Genomic DNA, 15,527 nt, shown 5'->3' with positions numbered 1-15,527 from the left:
CACATCATTAATATCATTAATTAACTATCATTATTATTTAACGATTTAATATCACGTAATTTTCTGGAAGTACACAACATTGCAATATTTTTAAAAAATCATCTAAATGGCAATCTGCAATATTGGATTTTATTGCCCAAAGTCGGAGTTCAGTTATTGTATCAAGTCTTTTAATTGCATCCATTATTAAAATTAATTATTTACTTATACACTGAGACATTAACAATATAATTACAAAATTAATTTAAATTTTATTATTTTTTCAAGTGCTCATAATATTTATAAACATAATTTTCATTCTTCTCATAGGTTATTTACTGTATACAATAAAAAACACACATGCTAGCGTACACGGATATTGCTTCAAATAATATTTACGCATGAGTTGTAGGTGGCGCGATTTCTAGTTTTGCCTCGATATCGTTAGCAAGGGCCTCGTTTGTAATCTAGGCGACCCTCGACTTTCTACTAGGGATGTTTAGCTAAACAACAAAAATTTTGTGTTACGTTTCGAATAACGCAGGCATGAGTTACATTCCGGATTTTCTAATCATTTAATATAAAAAACCAGTTAAAGTAAAATAATACAAACGGTTTGTGTTAACAGATTTCTGTCTGAAAATCAACACAAAAAATTTAACCAAATAATACTTTAACACAAATGCACAAAATCCAACGTACATTTTTCATCATATCTGCACCTGAAAGTTTAAATTTTAGCCTGTTTGTGGGCAAAATAGTGCATGCACTAATTTTTATCATTTCTTCTCTCATAAGAGAAAAGTACAACTTTCTTTCCACCAAACAGGGCAGGACTCTAAACTTTCAGTACAGGTATGCTAAAGAAAAAAAAATGACTACTTTCCTGCAAAAAAATATAATTTTTCTACAGACTTTTAGTATAGATAATATAAACTTAATAATAAACAAAAATAACAATGCAAACTACTCTAATAAATAATTTGAATAATATAAACAATAAATTATAAATTATAATGATATTTGAGTTAGGTAATAATAGTAATATACTATGTAATATAAATTAACTTTTATCAAGAGTAATGTATGTACATAGTTTTCGACCTTTCACTCTTGAATAAATATGTGGGAAATTATGTCTTCCTGACTTAGTATATTTATGTATATTCACTTTACTATTATTATCTATTTGAATAAAATATATAATAGCCATAATTCCTTTTTCTTTACAACGAAAAAAATATAAAACGGTGTTATAAAAAATTAAAAAATAATAACTTTAGAAAATTATTAGCATGTAATTTTTTTTTCACAGCAATTATCCAACAATCACCGGAACTAGTAAATTACACGTGTTCATTTATAACTAAAAAGCAAAAGCAAAAGCATTATTCGATGTGAAAGGATAAAATTTTTATTTTTTAACTTTTTTTATCATTTAGCTCTCAATTTGCACTTGTAGCTATTAATGTTGCCTTTTTTTGTTCATCAGCGCTCTCTCATTTCTTTCATTCAAATTCAAAAGGGGTACAAAATTTACTGTAAAATATGACCCTAAAATTAACCAATTCCTTAATTACTTGGCCCGTATTTTCTCGGCTTTCTCTCACCCCTTACCCCACACTCTACCTCACACTCTTCACCCTTTTCACTCTTTACTCTTTCCTGGGTTGGGCGAAAGCTCCTGGTATTACACTAGTATACTTCACTAGTACACTCGCTGATACTTTCCCCTTCATTTTTCCCACTGAGCATTTGGCATCACAAGTTAAATCGGATCCTAAAGCGAGGCTTTAACCCTTTCTCGGCATTTTACACCCGGCAAACCCAATCTGCTCCTCATTAACACCTACACGTTCGCTTACTGTTATAATTAATTTCTTAAAATATCATCAATCTTTTTTATTTATTTCAATTCAGTTTAATTTATTATTAAAAAAAAAAAAATAATAAAAATAGAAAATTGACTTCTCGGCCAATTGACGATGCAAGTTACGGTCATAAATAAATACAAAAGTAAAATAAAAAAATAAAAAATACTAGCAAGACAGGATGACTAGCAATAACCGCCTACTGGGAGATAAGAACTGCACGGTGTAGAAAAGCGTATAGCATTTCATCCCCAGGGATATCAGAAGAGAGTGGTCTCTCTACCCTCTGGTGCTTTAGTCAACCCCAACGCCGGACTAGACCTGAATATCTTAAACGGGAAAGAAGCGTTTTTAAGCTAAAAAAACTTTATGGTCGAACCCTTGAAATCCTACGGCCAACTTGCCTGACAAAGAATTCATGGATTTTTATTTTTTCATTTTTTTTACTGTACATCCCCTATAAATTCATGGACTTTAAACTCTACTCAAAAAGTCTAATTAACTTGCGACTAATTCACTTTATTCTTTTACCAAATTCCCGAAACTCGGACTAAAAAATTTTCAATTGTTTCTTAACCGAGCACTTTAGTTTTATTGATCCAATTAAAAAACACATATATACATATATATATATTTTTTTTACGTGCGTCATGTAGAATATTTCTTGATTTTTCAATACTAAATAAATATAGATGTCAAGAGGCTCAATCATACTAAAATCCACCACGAGTACATTGTCAATCAGACTCCTTGTACAAATAACCGACGACCTGAGTACAGAGACGAGTTTAAAGAGTAAGAGAATGAAGAGCTACAGAAATAAAAAAAAATAAAATAAAATAAAAATAAAAAAAAAAAAAGGAAAAAAGAAAAAATAAAATAAAATTGTAAAACAGTCTCTTTCTCATTGATATTCATCCGGTGTGACGCTACTACACGATTGGTTAACTACTCTAGCCTTCTCTTTGTCTATCCCCGTTTACCTTCGTCCATTTTACGTATGGCTCTGTGTACTCGAGCTTCCACATGTAAATTTATATTCATTACACACATGCACGGATATACATTCTCTTGAATCTTTTTTTCAGCCCTGCTCTCGCTCTCTGGATAATACATCGATTCCCAGCTTGAGTTCTCATTTACGACAGAGCTTTACTTTCTCCCCGCGATCTTTCTCCCTCTCCCTTTACCTCTCGCAACTCTGTTCATTCTCAACATCCCACACCCCTTTACTTTCGACAGATTCTTCCCTCCATCACCAGTCACTTTAAGTTTACTCTTCTTGATTAGGCCTTGAGAATATAAATCTTGTGCTCTGCCAGATAAAAGAAATTTACTAAAGACTATTGATAAAAAAAATTTTATTATCAAATTTGTTCATTCGTCTATTTTAAATTCTTCACGTATTTGTTTTATTTTTTTTATAATGGGAATTTTTTTCTGTATAAAAAACAATTCTATACTGACCGTTTTACCCCATATTATTAAATTGTTAATTTACATTACCCAAAGATGTCGAATAAATTAAAAAAATTAAGTTATTAAGGCTACAAACAAATAAAAATATTTAAAAATCTATGAAGTAATGAAATGTGACGTTAAAAAAAATTTATTAGCCTCGACAAATGTAAAGGGCATATTTACAATTGATCAAAATGTTAAAAATAATATGAAGAATAAGAACTGAAGAAAATGTTAAAAGAAAATAGTTGGACAAGATTCGTAGAGAACAAGCTTACGGTTCGGCGAGCCGAATAAGCGGGGTGTCTGTGCGCGCAAAAGGGGACGTGCAGTAGACGTAGTTTATTCAAACGAGCCAAGGCAAGAAAGCTATTGAAATAAGTAGGGTCGAGTGGATGGGCTTGAAATGAGAGAGTGAGAGAGATAAAGTACACTGAGAAAAAAGAAACAAAATAAAAAAACAACGAGATAGAGAACGTGGGTTAAGGTTGTCTTCTTCTTCTGCGTCTTTTTCTTCTCCTTCTTGTATTTCTTTTTATTTAAAAAACTTTTTTTTTCTTCCAGTTCATTGGTCGATCCTTGTTGCCCTTTTGCTTCTGTCATGATTTAATCCTGCGTTTTGCCTCCGTAATGGCAGATTCCATATCAGAATATGTATAGGGAGGTTAGTGATTCGTTTTTGATCTCACCCTCTCGCTCTATATATTATATATACCAACGGTAGAGTAAAGTAAAAATTTATGAACATAACTGAACACTTGACTGGACAAATGTTCTTGTTTCCACGTTTTTTATAGTCCAATGAACGTATTTATAAACTATCTACCCATAAACTTATTCACTACGCTCGCGACTACTTTAATACACTCGATAACTCAAGTACCAGTTAACCTTTTGGAAATTTATCCACACTTTCATATTGTTTTATTTTTATATTTTATCTTCAAGCATCATTCATTACAGTTTTTACTATCTAATATTTTAAATAAAATTAATTATTCAAATTATGGGACAAAGGGCACTACACTGTGAAAAATCGGGATTTAATTCGGATTAATCACGGAATTTATTTCAATCCGCATTCATTGCGATTCGAAGTTTTCATATTAAAATAAACTTCCCTTTGAAGTAAATTTCACTTCTAAGATATTACATATATAAACAGTAATCCGCTCCGCATTTACTCCAAATTTGATCCGCGTTCACTCTGAAAATTTTTTACAATGTACGGGGTACCTAAACAAGTAATTAGTTTTTGTGGATTTTAATTATAAAATTCATTTAATTATTCATTTTCATATATTATGAAAAAATTCGTTATCATTTTTCATCGATTTCGATTTTTAAAAAATTTCCAGGGCTCGCCCGGGGTACATCAAAAAAAATTTTTTTTTATTGTTAAATATTACAGATCTTTGATTATATTCCAAGTGCTTGGTTTTGTATTTCTTCCCTAAATTTTTGAGTATCCCATGATAATAAATAGGTTAGGTTTCCCTGATTAAAAATACTCATTGAAAATTATTTCAATTCTTTTCAATCCCTATGGAAATTTTGGAAAATATTAAATGGAATTGAAATTTTGATCATTTGAATACTTTTTCATTCTTATAGTTCAATTCAAAAGTATTGAAAAGAAGTTGATTTTTCATCATTTCAATGCATTCCAATATGCAACTATTTTAGTATTGAGAAGGATTCAGAAAAATTAAAGATTCTCAATTTGTTACAATTTTTTTCAATCCTATACATGACCTAAAATGTGAAACTATTTTGCTATTGAAAAAGATTCAGAATGTTTTGAAAATTCGAATTAATTTGAATCTTTTTCAATCCCACACGTGATCCGAAATGTAAAATTATTTTGTTATTGACGAGGATTCAGAAAGATTAAAAATATCAATTAATTCTACTCTTTTTAAATTCTTTGGAAGTTTAGAAATTCTTATATTATTTTTAGGTTCAATGTAATTGAACAGTATTAATTTTATATCCAGATGAAAACCTTATGGTATAGGAAGTATTCAAAAGTATTCAATTTTCATCTTTTTCAATATTTGTCAATGAGTATTTTTAATCAGTGTTTACTTTAAAAATTAATACGCCTTCAAATAATCCTCAAATAATTTTATTTTTACTTATAAAGTTACAAAACTATTAAAATTAAATTAAGACATATTTTAACTTTCTTAAAAATATTCAAAATAATAATGTAAGACTACTAATATCGAATAACTTGTTAATTATCATAAATTAATATCGTTGAGTTTTAAACAATTGATAATATATTCCTTAAACCAATCGGCTAGCGTATCATCTTCAAAATAGGGTGCTACCATCTTTAAAGTAAGTTGCAGAAGTGCTTCATTTAGAAGTAATTCGTTAAGCCCTTCCAACAATGCAGCATTACCATAAATGCTTAAAATGTTATTATTTGAAGGAAAGTGTTTTGGAAAATATAAATTTTCAGAAGCCCAATTTTCGACGGTGCTGTTCCCACTTGCAGTTTTGATTGTTCCCAAATACTCGGCGTAATCTGGCGAAAAATAATTAATGACAGCTTCATTAGAGAGCTCGCTGATGCCATGAAATTCAAAATATCGTTTAATTTTCTTATACACCTTTGGTTTATAAACAAACACCTAAAACATAATTAACAATTAGCACACTGATGTTTGTTAATTATATCAATGTTGAATAGTGATACTAGTACACATACTTGAAATAATGAATTTCCGGTAATAAAAGACTCAATATAATGTGAGCCACAGTTTTTTATAAAATTCATAGTACTGGCGCTATTTTTAGCAATGACATTGTCCAGTTGTTCTAATACCTCTTCATTTAATTGTAAAGTATGAAGATCGTATAATTTTTCACCCTTACGAAATCTACTAATTCTGATAAGAACATAACTGTAATTCGTAACAAATGATTCTCTGATACCAAAATATTTTGCGATTTTAGCTTTTGACAAAGCGCCCATAATAATATTCGAGGGGTTATCCGTTCCCTCAATTGTGAAATTTCGGAAATAAGCTTTTAACAATTGATCAAGATTATCACAAAATTCCATATGAAAATCACCGTCGAATTCATTGGCTTCGTTTGGAATACGCAAAGCAACATTAACTTTATTGAAAATTTCGAGTGAAGGTTGACGAAAGATCCAGTTTGAATCATTTTTTGGTAAGACCCGCATGGTTATGGTAAGTATGCCATTAAACTTAAATATATTAATTGCATTACCAATTTTTAGAAATTCCGTTTCGTTTTCTTGAGCCTTTGTTGCTAAAGCAACAGTTAGTAAAATTAACAAACGAACAATATTACACATTGTTATTTTATAGTTAAACTTGTTAATATATATACAGCTGATTAGTTTTTAATGCTGTTTTATAGGTTAGGGGTGGTAGCGCACCCTATCGACAAACTTTGGTTCGTATTATTATAGTCAAGTAGGGGCAGACAAAGTGGGGGTGCTATGAGAAAGAATACGTTTTTATAATCTTACGCTAAATTGATTATTTTGTTGCTTATAAATAATTAAAATGAAATTAACAAGATTTCCAATAGCCAGGAAATTTTTTTTTTTCATTTTTAGGTAAAGTGGAATGTGATCAAAAAAACTATTTTTTAAATATTTTCAATTAAATTTATCTGGTATGATAATCCACGTGCAAATCTACGCTTGGTTAAAAATATCATTTATGACACAATTACAGAACAGAAAATTTCAAATTGAATTTTAGGCATCTCAAATTAATTCGGTATAATTGTAAACGTAATAATTTATACTTTGGGAAATTTTTTAAAAATTTCAGGTTACATATTTTAATTAGCCTCTAGACTGAGAGAAAATCAACGGATTTGTTCAATAAATCATGGGAACTATTTTCGCGTGTGCATACATATATATATATATATATATATATATATATATATATATATATGCAAGAAATTTTTTCTCACTCCAAAAATTTTTTTCTTGGCTTAAAAAAATATTTTTTGTCATATCAACCGCGGAATGGCTCCTATAATTTATAGGGGTGGTTCCTATAATTTATAGGCTTGGTTCCGATAATTTGTAGGAATGGCTCCTATAATATTATAGGAATGGTTCCTATAATTTATAGGAATGGCTCCTATAATTTATAGGCTTGGTTCCGATAATTTGTAGGAATAGTTCCTATAATTTATAGGCATGGTTCCTATAATTTATAGGAATCGTTTCTATAATTTATAGGAATCGTTCCCATAATATTATAGGAAGTATTCCCAGAAATTATAGGGACCATTCTTATAATTATGGGTAACATTCCTATAATTATAGTAACTGCTCCCATAATTTATGGTCGTCATTCCTATACTGGTATGGGATGAAATTTCACAAAATTATAGGAACTATTCCTATAATTTTCTTTCCGTGTACTTGATCAAATGATCTGAAATTTTCAGAAAAGTTGATGGCCAACAAGCTCTTTTCATTGCTAACTTAACTATCCAAATCGGTTTATTAGTTAAAAAATTTTAGACCGGTCACATACACACATACATACATACATACAGACACTCGGACATCATTCTAAAAATAGTCAGAATAGCTTCCTAAGACATCGAAATGTTGACATCTGATGAAATTTCGATTTTCGCAAATCGGGGTGAAAACAATAACTTCCCGAAACTTTTGAAAATCATCGATTTTTTTAGCGGGAAGTTAAAAAAAATGTTATTAAGTTAAATAATTAAATTATTTGAAAAAAATCATAAACATAAACTCAATTAAAATTTATTCGAGCTGATGATGTTGATAATTATCACAACGTCATGTTTTTATGCAAGTAGATGTTATTAATCGTCAAAATATTTGGAACTTTGAAACGAGAAAAACACTCGTCGATGCCGGAATTACGCATAAATTTGCGCTCACTGTTTAATCTTTAAGCGGGAAATTAAAATTTTTTTAATTAATAAAATAGGATTTTTTTAGAACATAGATTTCTTCGATCACTTAGTGTCTCAGTAACAAGGTGGTGTCATTGGCAGTATTTTTCTCAGTAATAAAATCTAAGCGTGTATAAATTATGCTTAATCCTAGTATTTTTTTATTCTTAGAAAAAATATATAAATTTTTTTTCTCAGTTTTTAATATTATGAGAACATTGTCCTTAATTAAGGGAATATTTCCTACAATCTATGGATAATTTTCTTTTATGTTTATAGGTACCATTTTTATAACATCCATTTCGATAAGTGCATGAAAGTTATTACTACAATTTTCTCTCCTTGTATATGGGGCCTTCCACGCCAAATCGGAAGGTTTGAAAAATTTTAATTTTAGATTTCCTCAATTTTTTTTTATTTTTTTGTACCTATCGAAGAACTTTTTTTCCGAAATGTTGAAATTTTTTTATCACTGGTTCAAAAGATATTGAATTTTGAAGAAAACCGCTCTTTTTATGGTTTTTTACTGATAACTTTTTAGGGAATGGTTTAAATCAAAATACTCACTGAATAAAAAACTATCATTTTTCCATATACTTTTGGAAAAAAAATACAAAAAAATTATTTCAGATGTTTTCATACGTATTTTCTTATTTTTTAAATTTAAATTCTATTTTTTAAAGTGAGTGCATATTTTGATTTTCTTTGAAACTTTTTTCAGTAAACTACTACTCAAACCACAACTTTTTAGGCCGGTTTGGTCGTGGGTTCTCAATGGCTACTATTTTTTTTCGATTTTTAAAAATTGAAAAAAAAAAAAAAAAAAAAAAAATTTTTCTCTATTTTATCAAATTTTATCACTGTTTCCTCTCTTTCAACGTATTTTAAAAAACTTCATATAGATTTTTTACTACAACAAACATAGGAAATGGTTAATAATTAAACAGACTAATGATTATTTTCAATGCGACTTCCTGCACTGATAGAAGATTTTATTACTGAGTACTAAATGGATTTAGTAACCAAATTTTTAGTCACTCATTTGAGAGAAAAAAATATTTTGTGCCCATTAAGATAATCTATTATAATTTAATAAATCATTTTTTTATCTCAATTGAATCTCATTATGGTAAAATAAATGTTTGTTTCCACTAAAAAAATATTTGGTAATCGATACTAAATATTTTTTTGGTAAGTTTTGTCGGTAGATGGCTTGTTTAGGATTAAAATCGCATGCAATAAATATTTTCGTTATTTGGATAAATAACAGTATACAAAAAAAAACATTCATTTTAAATTTAAAAATATTCTCATAAATCTCTCGCGTATTATTTTTTAATTATTAACAATTTCCTATGCTTGTGAAGATAAAAAATATACACGAAGTTTTTCAAAATATGTTGAAAGCGAGAAACTAGTGATAAAATTTGATAAAATAGAGAAAAAAATTTTTTTTCAATTTTCAAAAATCGAAAAAAAAAATAGTAGCTATTGAGAACTCATGACCAAACCGGCCTAAAAAGTTGTGGTTTGAGTAATAGTTTACTGAAAAAAGTTTTAAAGAAAATCAAAATATGCACTCACTTTAAAAAATAGAATTTAAATTTAAAAAATAAGAAAATACGTATCAAAACATCTGAAATAATGTTTTTGTATTTTTTTTTTTCAAAAGTACATGGGAAAATGATAGTTTTTTATTCAGTGATTATTTTGTTTTAAACCATTCCCTAAAAAGTTATCAGTAAAAAACCATAAAAAGAGCGGTTTTCTTGAAAATTCAATATCTTTTAAACCGGTGAACAAAAAAATTTCAACATTTCGGAAAAAGAATTTTGATGGGTACAAAAAAATAAAAAAAAAATTAAGGAAATCTAAAATTAAAATTTTTCGAACCGTCCGATTTGGCGTGGAATGCCCCATATAAATATAATATAAAAAAGAAAAGTAAGAGTGAATGTAATGTGCACTGAGAAAAATAATCGGTAGACGCAATCGAATAATCGGTAGACGCTACCGAATAATCGGTGGCTGGCACTGATCGAAATCGGTAACTGCTGCCGATTACTTCAGTTCTACTGACGAATTTCAGTGGACATCAAAAAACTATTTCTGAGAGACATTAAATGGGATGTGTGTACGAGAGTGCGTGTGCGTGCGCGCTGGTGTGTGTGTGTGAGTGTGTGCTCCAGTGTACGTGTGTGTGTGAATGTCCGCGAGCGCGTGTGTGTGTAACTGATACCATAAAAATCGGTAATAGCTACCGATTAAAATCGATAGCAGCTAACGAAATAATATCGGCAACTGCTACCGACTATTTTGGTAGCGTCTACCAATTATTTTTTTCAGTGTGATTAAATGGCAATGAAAATAAATTTTTCAATTTTACTCCAATTTTCAGACACTGGAAGCCGTTTAGAAAGTGACTGATTATTTTAGATTCAATTATATTTTATCGTACGTATATTTTAAGACTAAGCACCAAAGGTTATAATTAGTAATTGCTTCCCATGTAGGAACTTACAAGCTCTGACAACGGGGCTAAGCACGGACCAGGACTGGGTAACCCAGCTCTGGCTCCCCAGTGTCGACCCTAGCTAAGGCCCAGGACTGGGCAACCTAGCTCTGGCTTCCCAATGTCGGCCCTAGCTTAGGTCCAGTCGTGGGCAACCTAGCGCTGGCTTTCCATCCTTGGCCCGAGATTAAACCAGAACTAGTAAGCCCAGCTCTGGCTTCCTAGTGTCGGCCCTAGCTAAGGCCCAGTCGTGGGCAACCTAGCGCTGGCTTTCCGCTGTTGGCCCCAAACGAGACCCAGTCATGGGTAACCCTGCTCTAGCTCTTCCATATTGGCCCAAGCTTGAACCAGAACTAGTTCACCGAGCTCTGGGTTTCCACGGTAGACCCTAGCTAGGACCCAGCTATGAATAACTTCTACCCATACAGGAAGCCCCCGAGTTGAACGACGGGGCCATGCCTGGGACATTATTGGGAAGCCCGTCTTGGCAAACCTATACTGTCCCATGCCTGGGCCATAACTGGGTAATTAGTATTGGCCATTCCAATGATTACCCAGGATTGGGCCAAGATTGAATAACCTAGCCTCGGCCGTTGGATGGTTACCCTAACATCGGCCAACACTAGATAATCTAGCCTTGGCCAAGCCGAGAGTCACCCTAACTTGGAAATTATGGTGGTAGAGTAAGATAATTAAGCTGGGTTCTTGATAAATAATCAATTAAATTTAATAAATTTTATTTTAAAAAATTATGTAATTATAATATAAATAATACGAAATTATTTTTTTCTTTCTTAATCGAAAATATAAATTAAATTGCTCTTTATATTTCATAAAACCGAGTGGTTGTAGTAAAATGAACAAGTAGAACATATAAAAGTTTCAATTGAACATTAGTAGGTTCGTCCAGTAGCCAGCGTTCAAACCCAGCAATCAGAAGGACGGCAGTTCGCGCCCAGAGCCCAGCAGAATTTTCACCGAGTTTTTTTCACGTTATTTACTTCACTTAAATAGTTTAAACGTTAATGATCACAAACTCTAGTACTTTAATAATGATTAATTTTTTTTTTTAATTGAATTTATGTGTTTTTTCGATGCATGGGCCAAGTCTGGCAACCAAGCATGGGCCAGGTCTGGCAAGCAAGCATGGGTCAGGGCTGGCAACCAGGCTTGGCACCCAGTTATCATTCCAGACTTCTACCAAGGCTGGAACAAGGCTGGCTTACAAGCTTGGCCCAGAGTTCAACATAGTTGAACCAAGCCTGAGCCAAGCCTGGGCCCGTCGTACTTTCCTATCTGGGTTGTGGCCCTTGAGATGAACGGAACTATCTTTGTTGCACTCGTCGAATAAATTTAAATTTCAAAATAATAATTCTCGCAGACAAATATTGAATCTGAATTTTTAAAAGTTTACAATCTTAATCAATTTATTAAATTGGATCAAAAATCATTTGCCGTCACCCCTTAAGAATATAAATGACTACTTGATGACTCATTAATATTGTAATGTACGAGTCACTTTAAAAAATCAAGACATCAAATATATTTATACAATATAAATTTATCAGGTACAGCATCATATAAAGTACAGATAATTAAAATTTAATTTCTAGAGTTATTAATAATTACCAATAAATTTCTCGTCAGTCGCGCTGAAATTTATTTCTAAAAAGTGGAGCGATTAATTTTGAATGCAGCTAAAGGAGTATTTCGTTTTCAAATAAATTATTAAACTGACCCAGTAAAATAGCTCTGACATAAAGTTGTAAAAGGTTTTGATAAGAAATAGTGTAGAAGAAATTTTAGTAGCAAATTTTCAGTCCAAGCTTCAACAGTAAAATTACTGCTTGTAGATTTAATCGCACCTGCAAAATTGGTGTAGTTTAGATAAAAATAGTTACGAATTTTTTTTATTCGAGTTTGGTGATGCCATATGTTATAAAATTTTAATTTATGTATTGATATATCTTCGATTAATAAACACAGACAGTTCAACTATGTTATAAGACTGTCAGGATGGTGGACGAAAGAATTCTTAGAATTCAGGTCCCTCTATTGGTGCACCAATAGGTCATGACATTTTCCCAGATAGGAAAGTACGACGGGCCCAGGCTTGGCTCAGGCTTGGTTCAACTATGTTGAACTCTGGGCCAAGCTTGTAAGCCAGCCTTGTTCCAGCCTTGGTAGAAGTCTGGAATGATAACTGGGTGCCAAGCCTGGTTGCCAGCCCTGACCCATGCTTGCTTGCCAGACCTGGCCCATGCTTGGTTGCCAGACTTGGCCCATGCATCGAAAAAACACATAAATTCAATTAAAAAAAAAAATTAATCATTATTAAAGTACTAGAGTTTGTGATCATTAACGTTTAAACTATTTAAGTGAAGTAAATAACGTGAAAAAAACTCGGTGAAAATTCTGCTGGGCTCTGGGCGCGAACTGCCGTCCTTCTGATTGCTGGGTTTGAACGCTGGCTACTGGACGAACCTACTAATGTTCAATTGAAACTTTTATATGTTCTACTTGTTCATTTTACTACAACCACTCGGTTTTATGAAATATAAAGAGCAATTTAATTTATATTTTCGATTAAGAAAGAAAAAAATAATTTCGTATTATTTATATTATAATTACATAATTTTTTAAAATAAAATTTATTAAATTTAATTGATTATTTATCAAGAACCCAGCTTAATTATCTTACTCTACCACCATAATTTCCAAGTTAGGGTGACTCTCGGCTTGGCCAAGGCTAGATTATCTAGTGTTGGCCGATGTTAGGGTAACCATCCAACGGCCGAGGCTAGGTTATTCAATCTTGGCCCAATCCTGGGTAATCATTGGAATGGCCAATACTAATTACCCAGTTATGGCCCAGGCATGGGACAGTATAGGTTTGCCAAGACGGGCTTCCCAATAATGTCCCAGGCATGGCCCCGTCGTTCAACTCGGGGGCTTCCTGTATGGGTAGAAGTTATTCATAGCTGGGTCCTAGCTAGGGTCTACCGTGGAAACCCAGAGCTCGGTGAACTAGTTCTGGTTCAAGCTTGGGCCAATATGGAAGAGCTAGAGCAGGGTTACCCATGACTGGGTCTCGTTTGGGGCCAACAGCGGAAAGCCAGCGCTAGGTTGCCCACGACTGGGCCTTAGCTAGGGCCGACACTAGGAAGCCAGAGCTGGGCTTACTAGTTCTGGTTTAATCTCGGGCCAAGGATGGAAAGCCAGCGCTAGGTTGCCCACGACTGGACCTAAGCTAGGGCCGACATTGGGAAGCCAGAGCTAGGTTGCCCAGTCCTGGGCCTTAGCTAGGGCCGACACTGGGGAGCCAGAGCTGGGTTACCCAGTCCTGGTCCGTGCTTAGCCCCGTTGTCAGAGCTTGTAAGTTCCTACATGGGTTTTAATAGCCGAGGACAAAATAACTTTGGAAAAATAACCGTGACAAAATATCCGCAATAGCACTTTTCGATACATAGGATTATAACGAGGTTAACTATAGGTTTGTATTGGTGACACAAGTCTCGGGTTATGACGCATTCTCAACGAGAACGAGGGCATACATCTTTCTCGCACGAGTGAAGCGAGTATACAGAGAGATGATTTTCTCTATCTCATTCTGTCTAGAGTGAACTACGCGCTCCCTGATTTGTATATAATTCCTATAGCAAATTTTCAGCACAGTGAAATCATACTGAATAGTGAAACAGCTGATTTTTCGATATCGTTCTATAGTTTCGTCAATTATCGAGAGAAAGACAGATATATTTTACTCGCGCCACACGACGCTCGAATATTGAACTTTAAACGCAGGATTAATAAAAAATAAATTATGCTGTCTTTACACATTAAATTTCCTAAAAAATTGAATTAAAAAAGAACTAAATATTATTTAAAAAATATTAAATTATATGACTATTTTACACAAAAAAAAACTGTTTGAAAGAAGACTAAATATTATTTGAAGAACCTGTAATTGAATCACAACTATCGAACACACACAGATTTCACTTAAAATTTGCAGGTTTTTTGCGAACGATTATCTTGTCGCGGTTATTTCGTCGAAGGTTATTTGGTTACTTGGTTATTTTGTCGTCGGCTATTTTGTCACAGTTATTTTGTCCACAGGCAAAATATTACGGAATCTCCCTTACTATTATGCTTGGCAGCGTTTTGCGTCCAAATGGGGAATCGTATAACGAGGTTAGACTATATACTTAAAAATTTTTTCAATTTTTAAAGACAATTGTTATGGACATCAAATGAAATTAATTAATTTTACATAAATACCGATCTGTTCAGATACTTAAAAAAATAAAAGCATAATCTTTAATGAAAATGCAATGTGACTATTTAAAAATATATATTCTATGTCAACAATTAAAATATTGAGTTGAATTGAAATTCAAAAAAATTTTAAAATACAATTGAGTCGTATCCGGCAAATGTACAGAGTGGGTAAGTGTACGCAAACCCATGCATTTTAGTCCGAAATGAATGGGTTTGCACACGGAAAGAAAATTCTAGTAAAATTTACGATAATAATATCGTAATTTGTCTTATTGATTATTGTAGTGGTGGATTAGACTTTCAAAATCGAAATTTTTACGATCTAGCGTTGGAAATTTCATTTAAGAAATAATACTTCAGACAAATATTACGAAGTCTTAAGCTCTCTAGTATAAATTACGATGTGAATATCGTAAAATTTGAAGAGAAACTTTAAATAAAAGAATAAAGTAATAATCGTCCGGACGTTGGATTCGAAC

The 15,527-nt window shown here is 32.1% G+C and overlaps 2 protein-coding genes across 2 annotated transcripts in view; one reads left to right on the top strand and one right to left on the bottom strand.

Moving 5' to 3' along the window:
* LOC103570517 (nucleolysin TIAR) overlaps positions 1–15,527 on the top strand; it is a 209,868-nt gene that overhangs the window by 33,199 nt on the left and 161,142 nt on the right. The gene's annotated exons all lie outside the window — the stretch shown is intronic.
* On the bottom strand, positions 5,445–6,718 carry LOC103570522 (torso-like protein). Its single transcript, XM_008548291.2, has 2 exons — positions 6,031–6,718; positions 5,445–5,953 (listed from the first exon to the last, which is right to left on the bottom strand). The coding sequence occupies exons 1-2, from the start codon at positions 6,646–6,648 to the stop codon at positions 5,558–5,560; spliced, it is 1,014 nt and encodes a 337-aa protein (XP_008546513.1). The 5' UTR covers positions 6,649–6,718; the 3' UTR covers positions 5,445–5,557.

The sequence above is a fragment of the Microplitis demolitor genome, chromosome 10 (assembly GCF_026212275.2).
Source record: "Microplitis demolitor isolate Queensland-Clemson2020A chromosome 10, iyMicDemo2.1a, whole genome shotgun sequence".
In the NCBI taxonomy this organism is placed as follows: Eukaryota; Metazoa; Arthropoda; class Insecta; order Hymenoptera; family Braconidae; genus Microplitis; species Microplitis demolitor.
This window is presented reverse-complemented; position numbering and strand designations above follow the sequence as displayed.

Bases quoted from the DNA above. Each gene is read 5' to 3' on its own strand.
- LOC103570522 (XM_008548291.2), bottom strand. From the start codon at position 6,648: ATGTGTAATATTGTTCGTTTGTTAATTTTACTAACTGTTGCTTTAGCA. The intron at 5,954-6,030 runs GTATGTGTACTA...ATTATGTTTTAG, and splicing joins CCGGAAATTCATTATTTCAA to GTGTTTGTTTATAAACCAAA.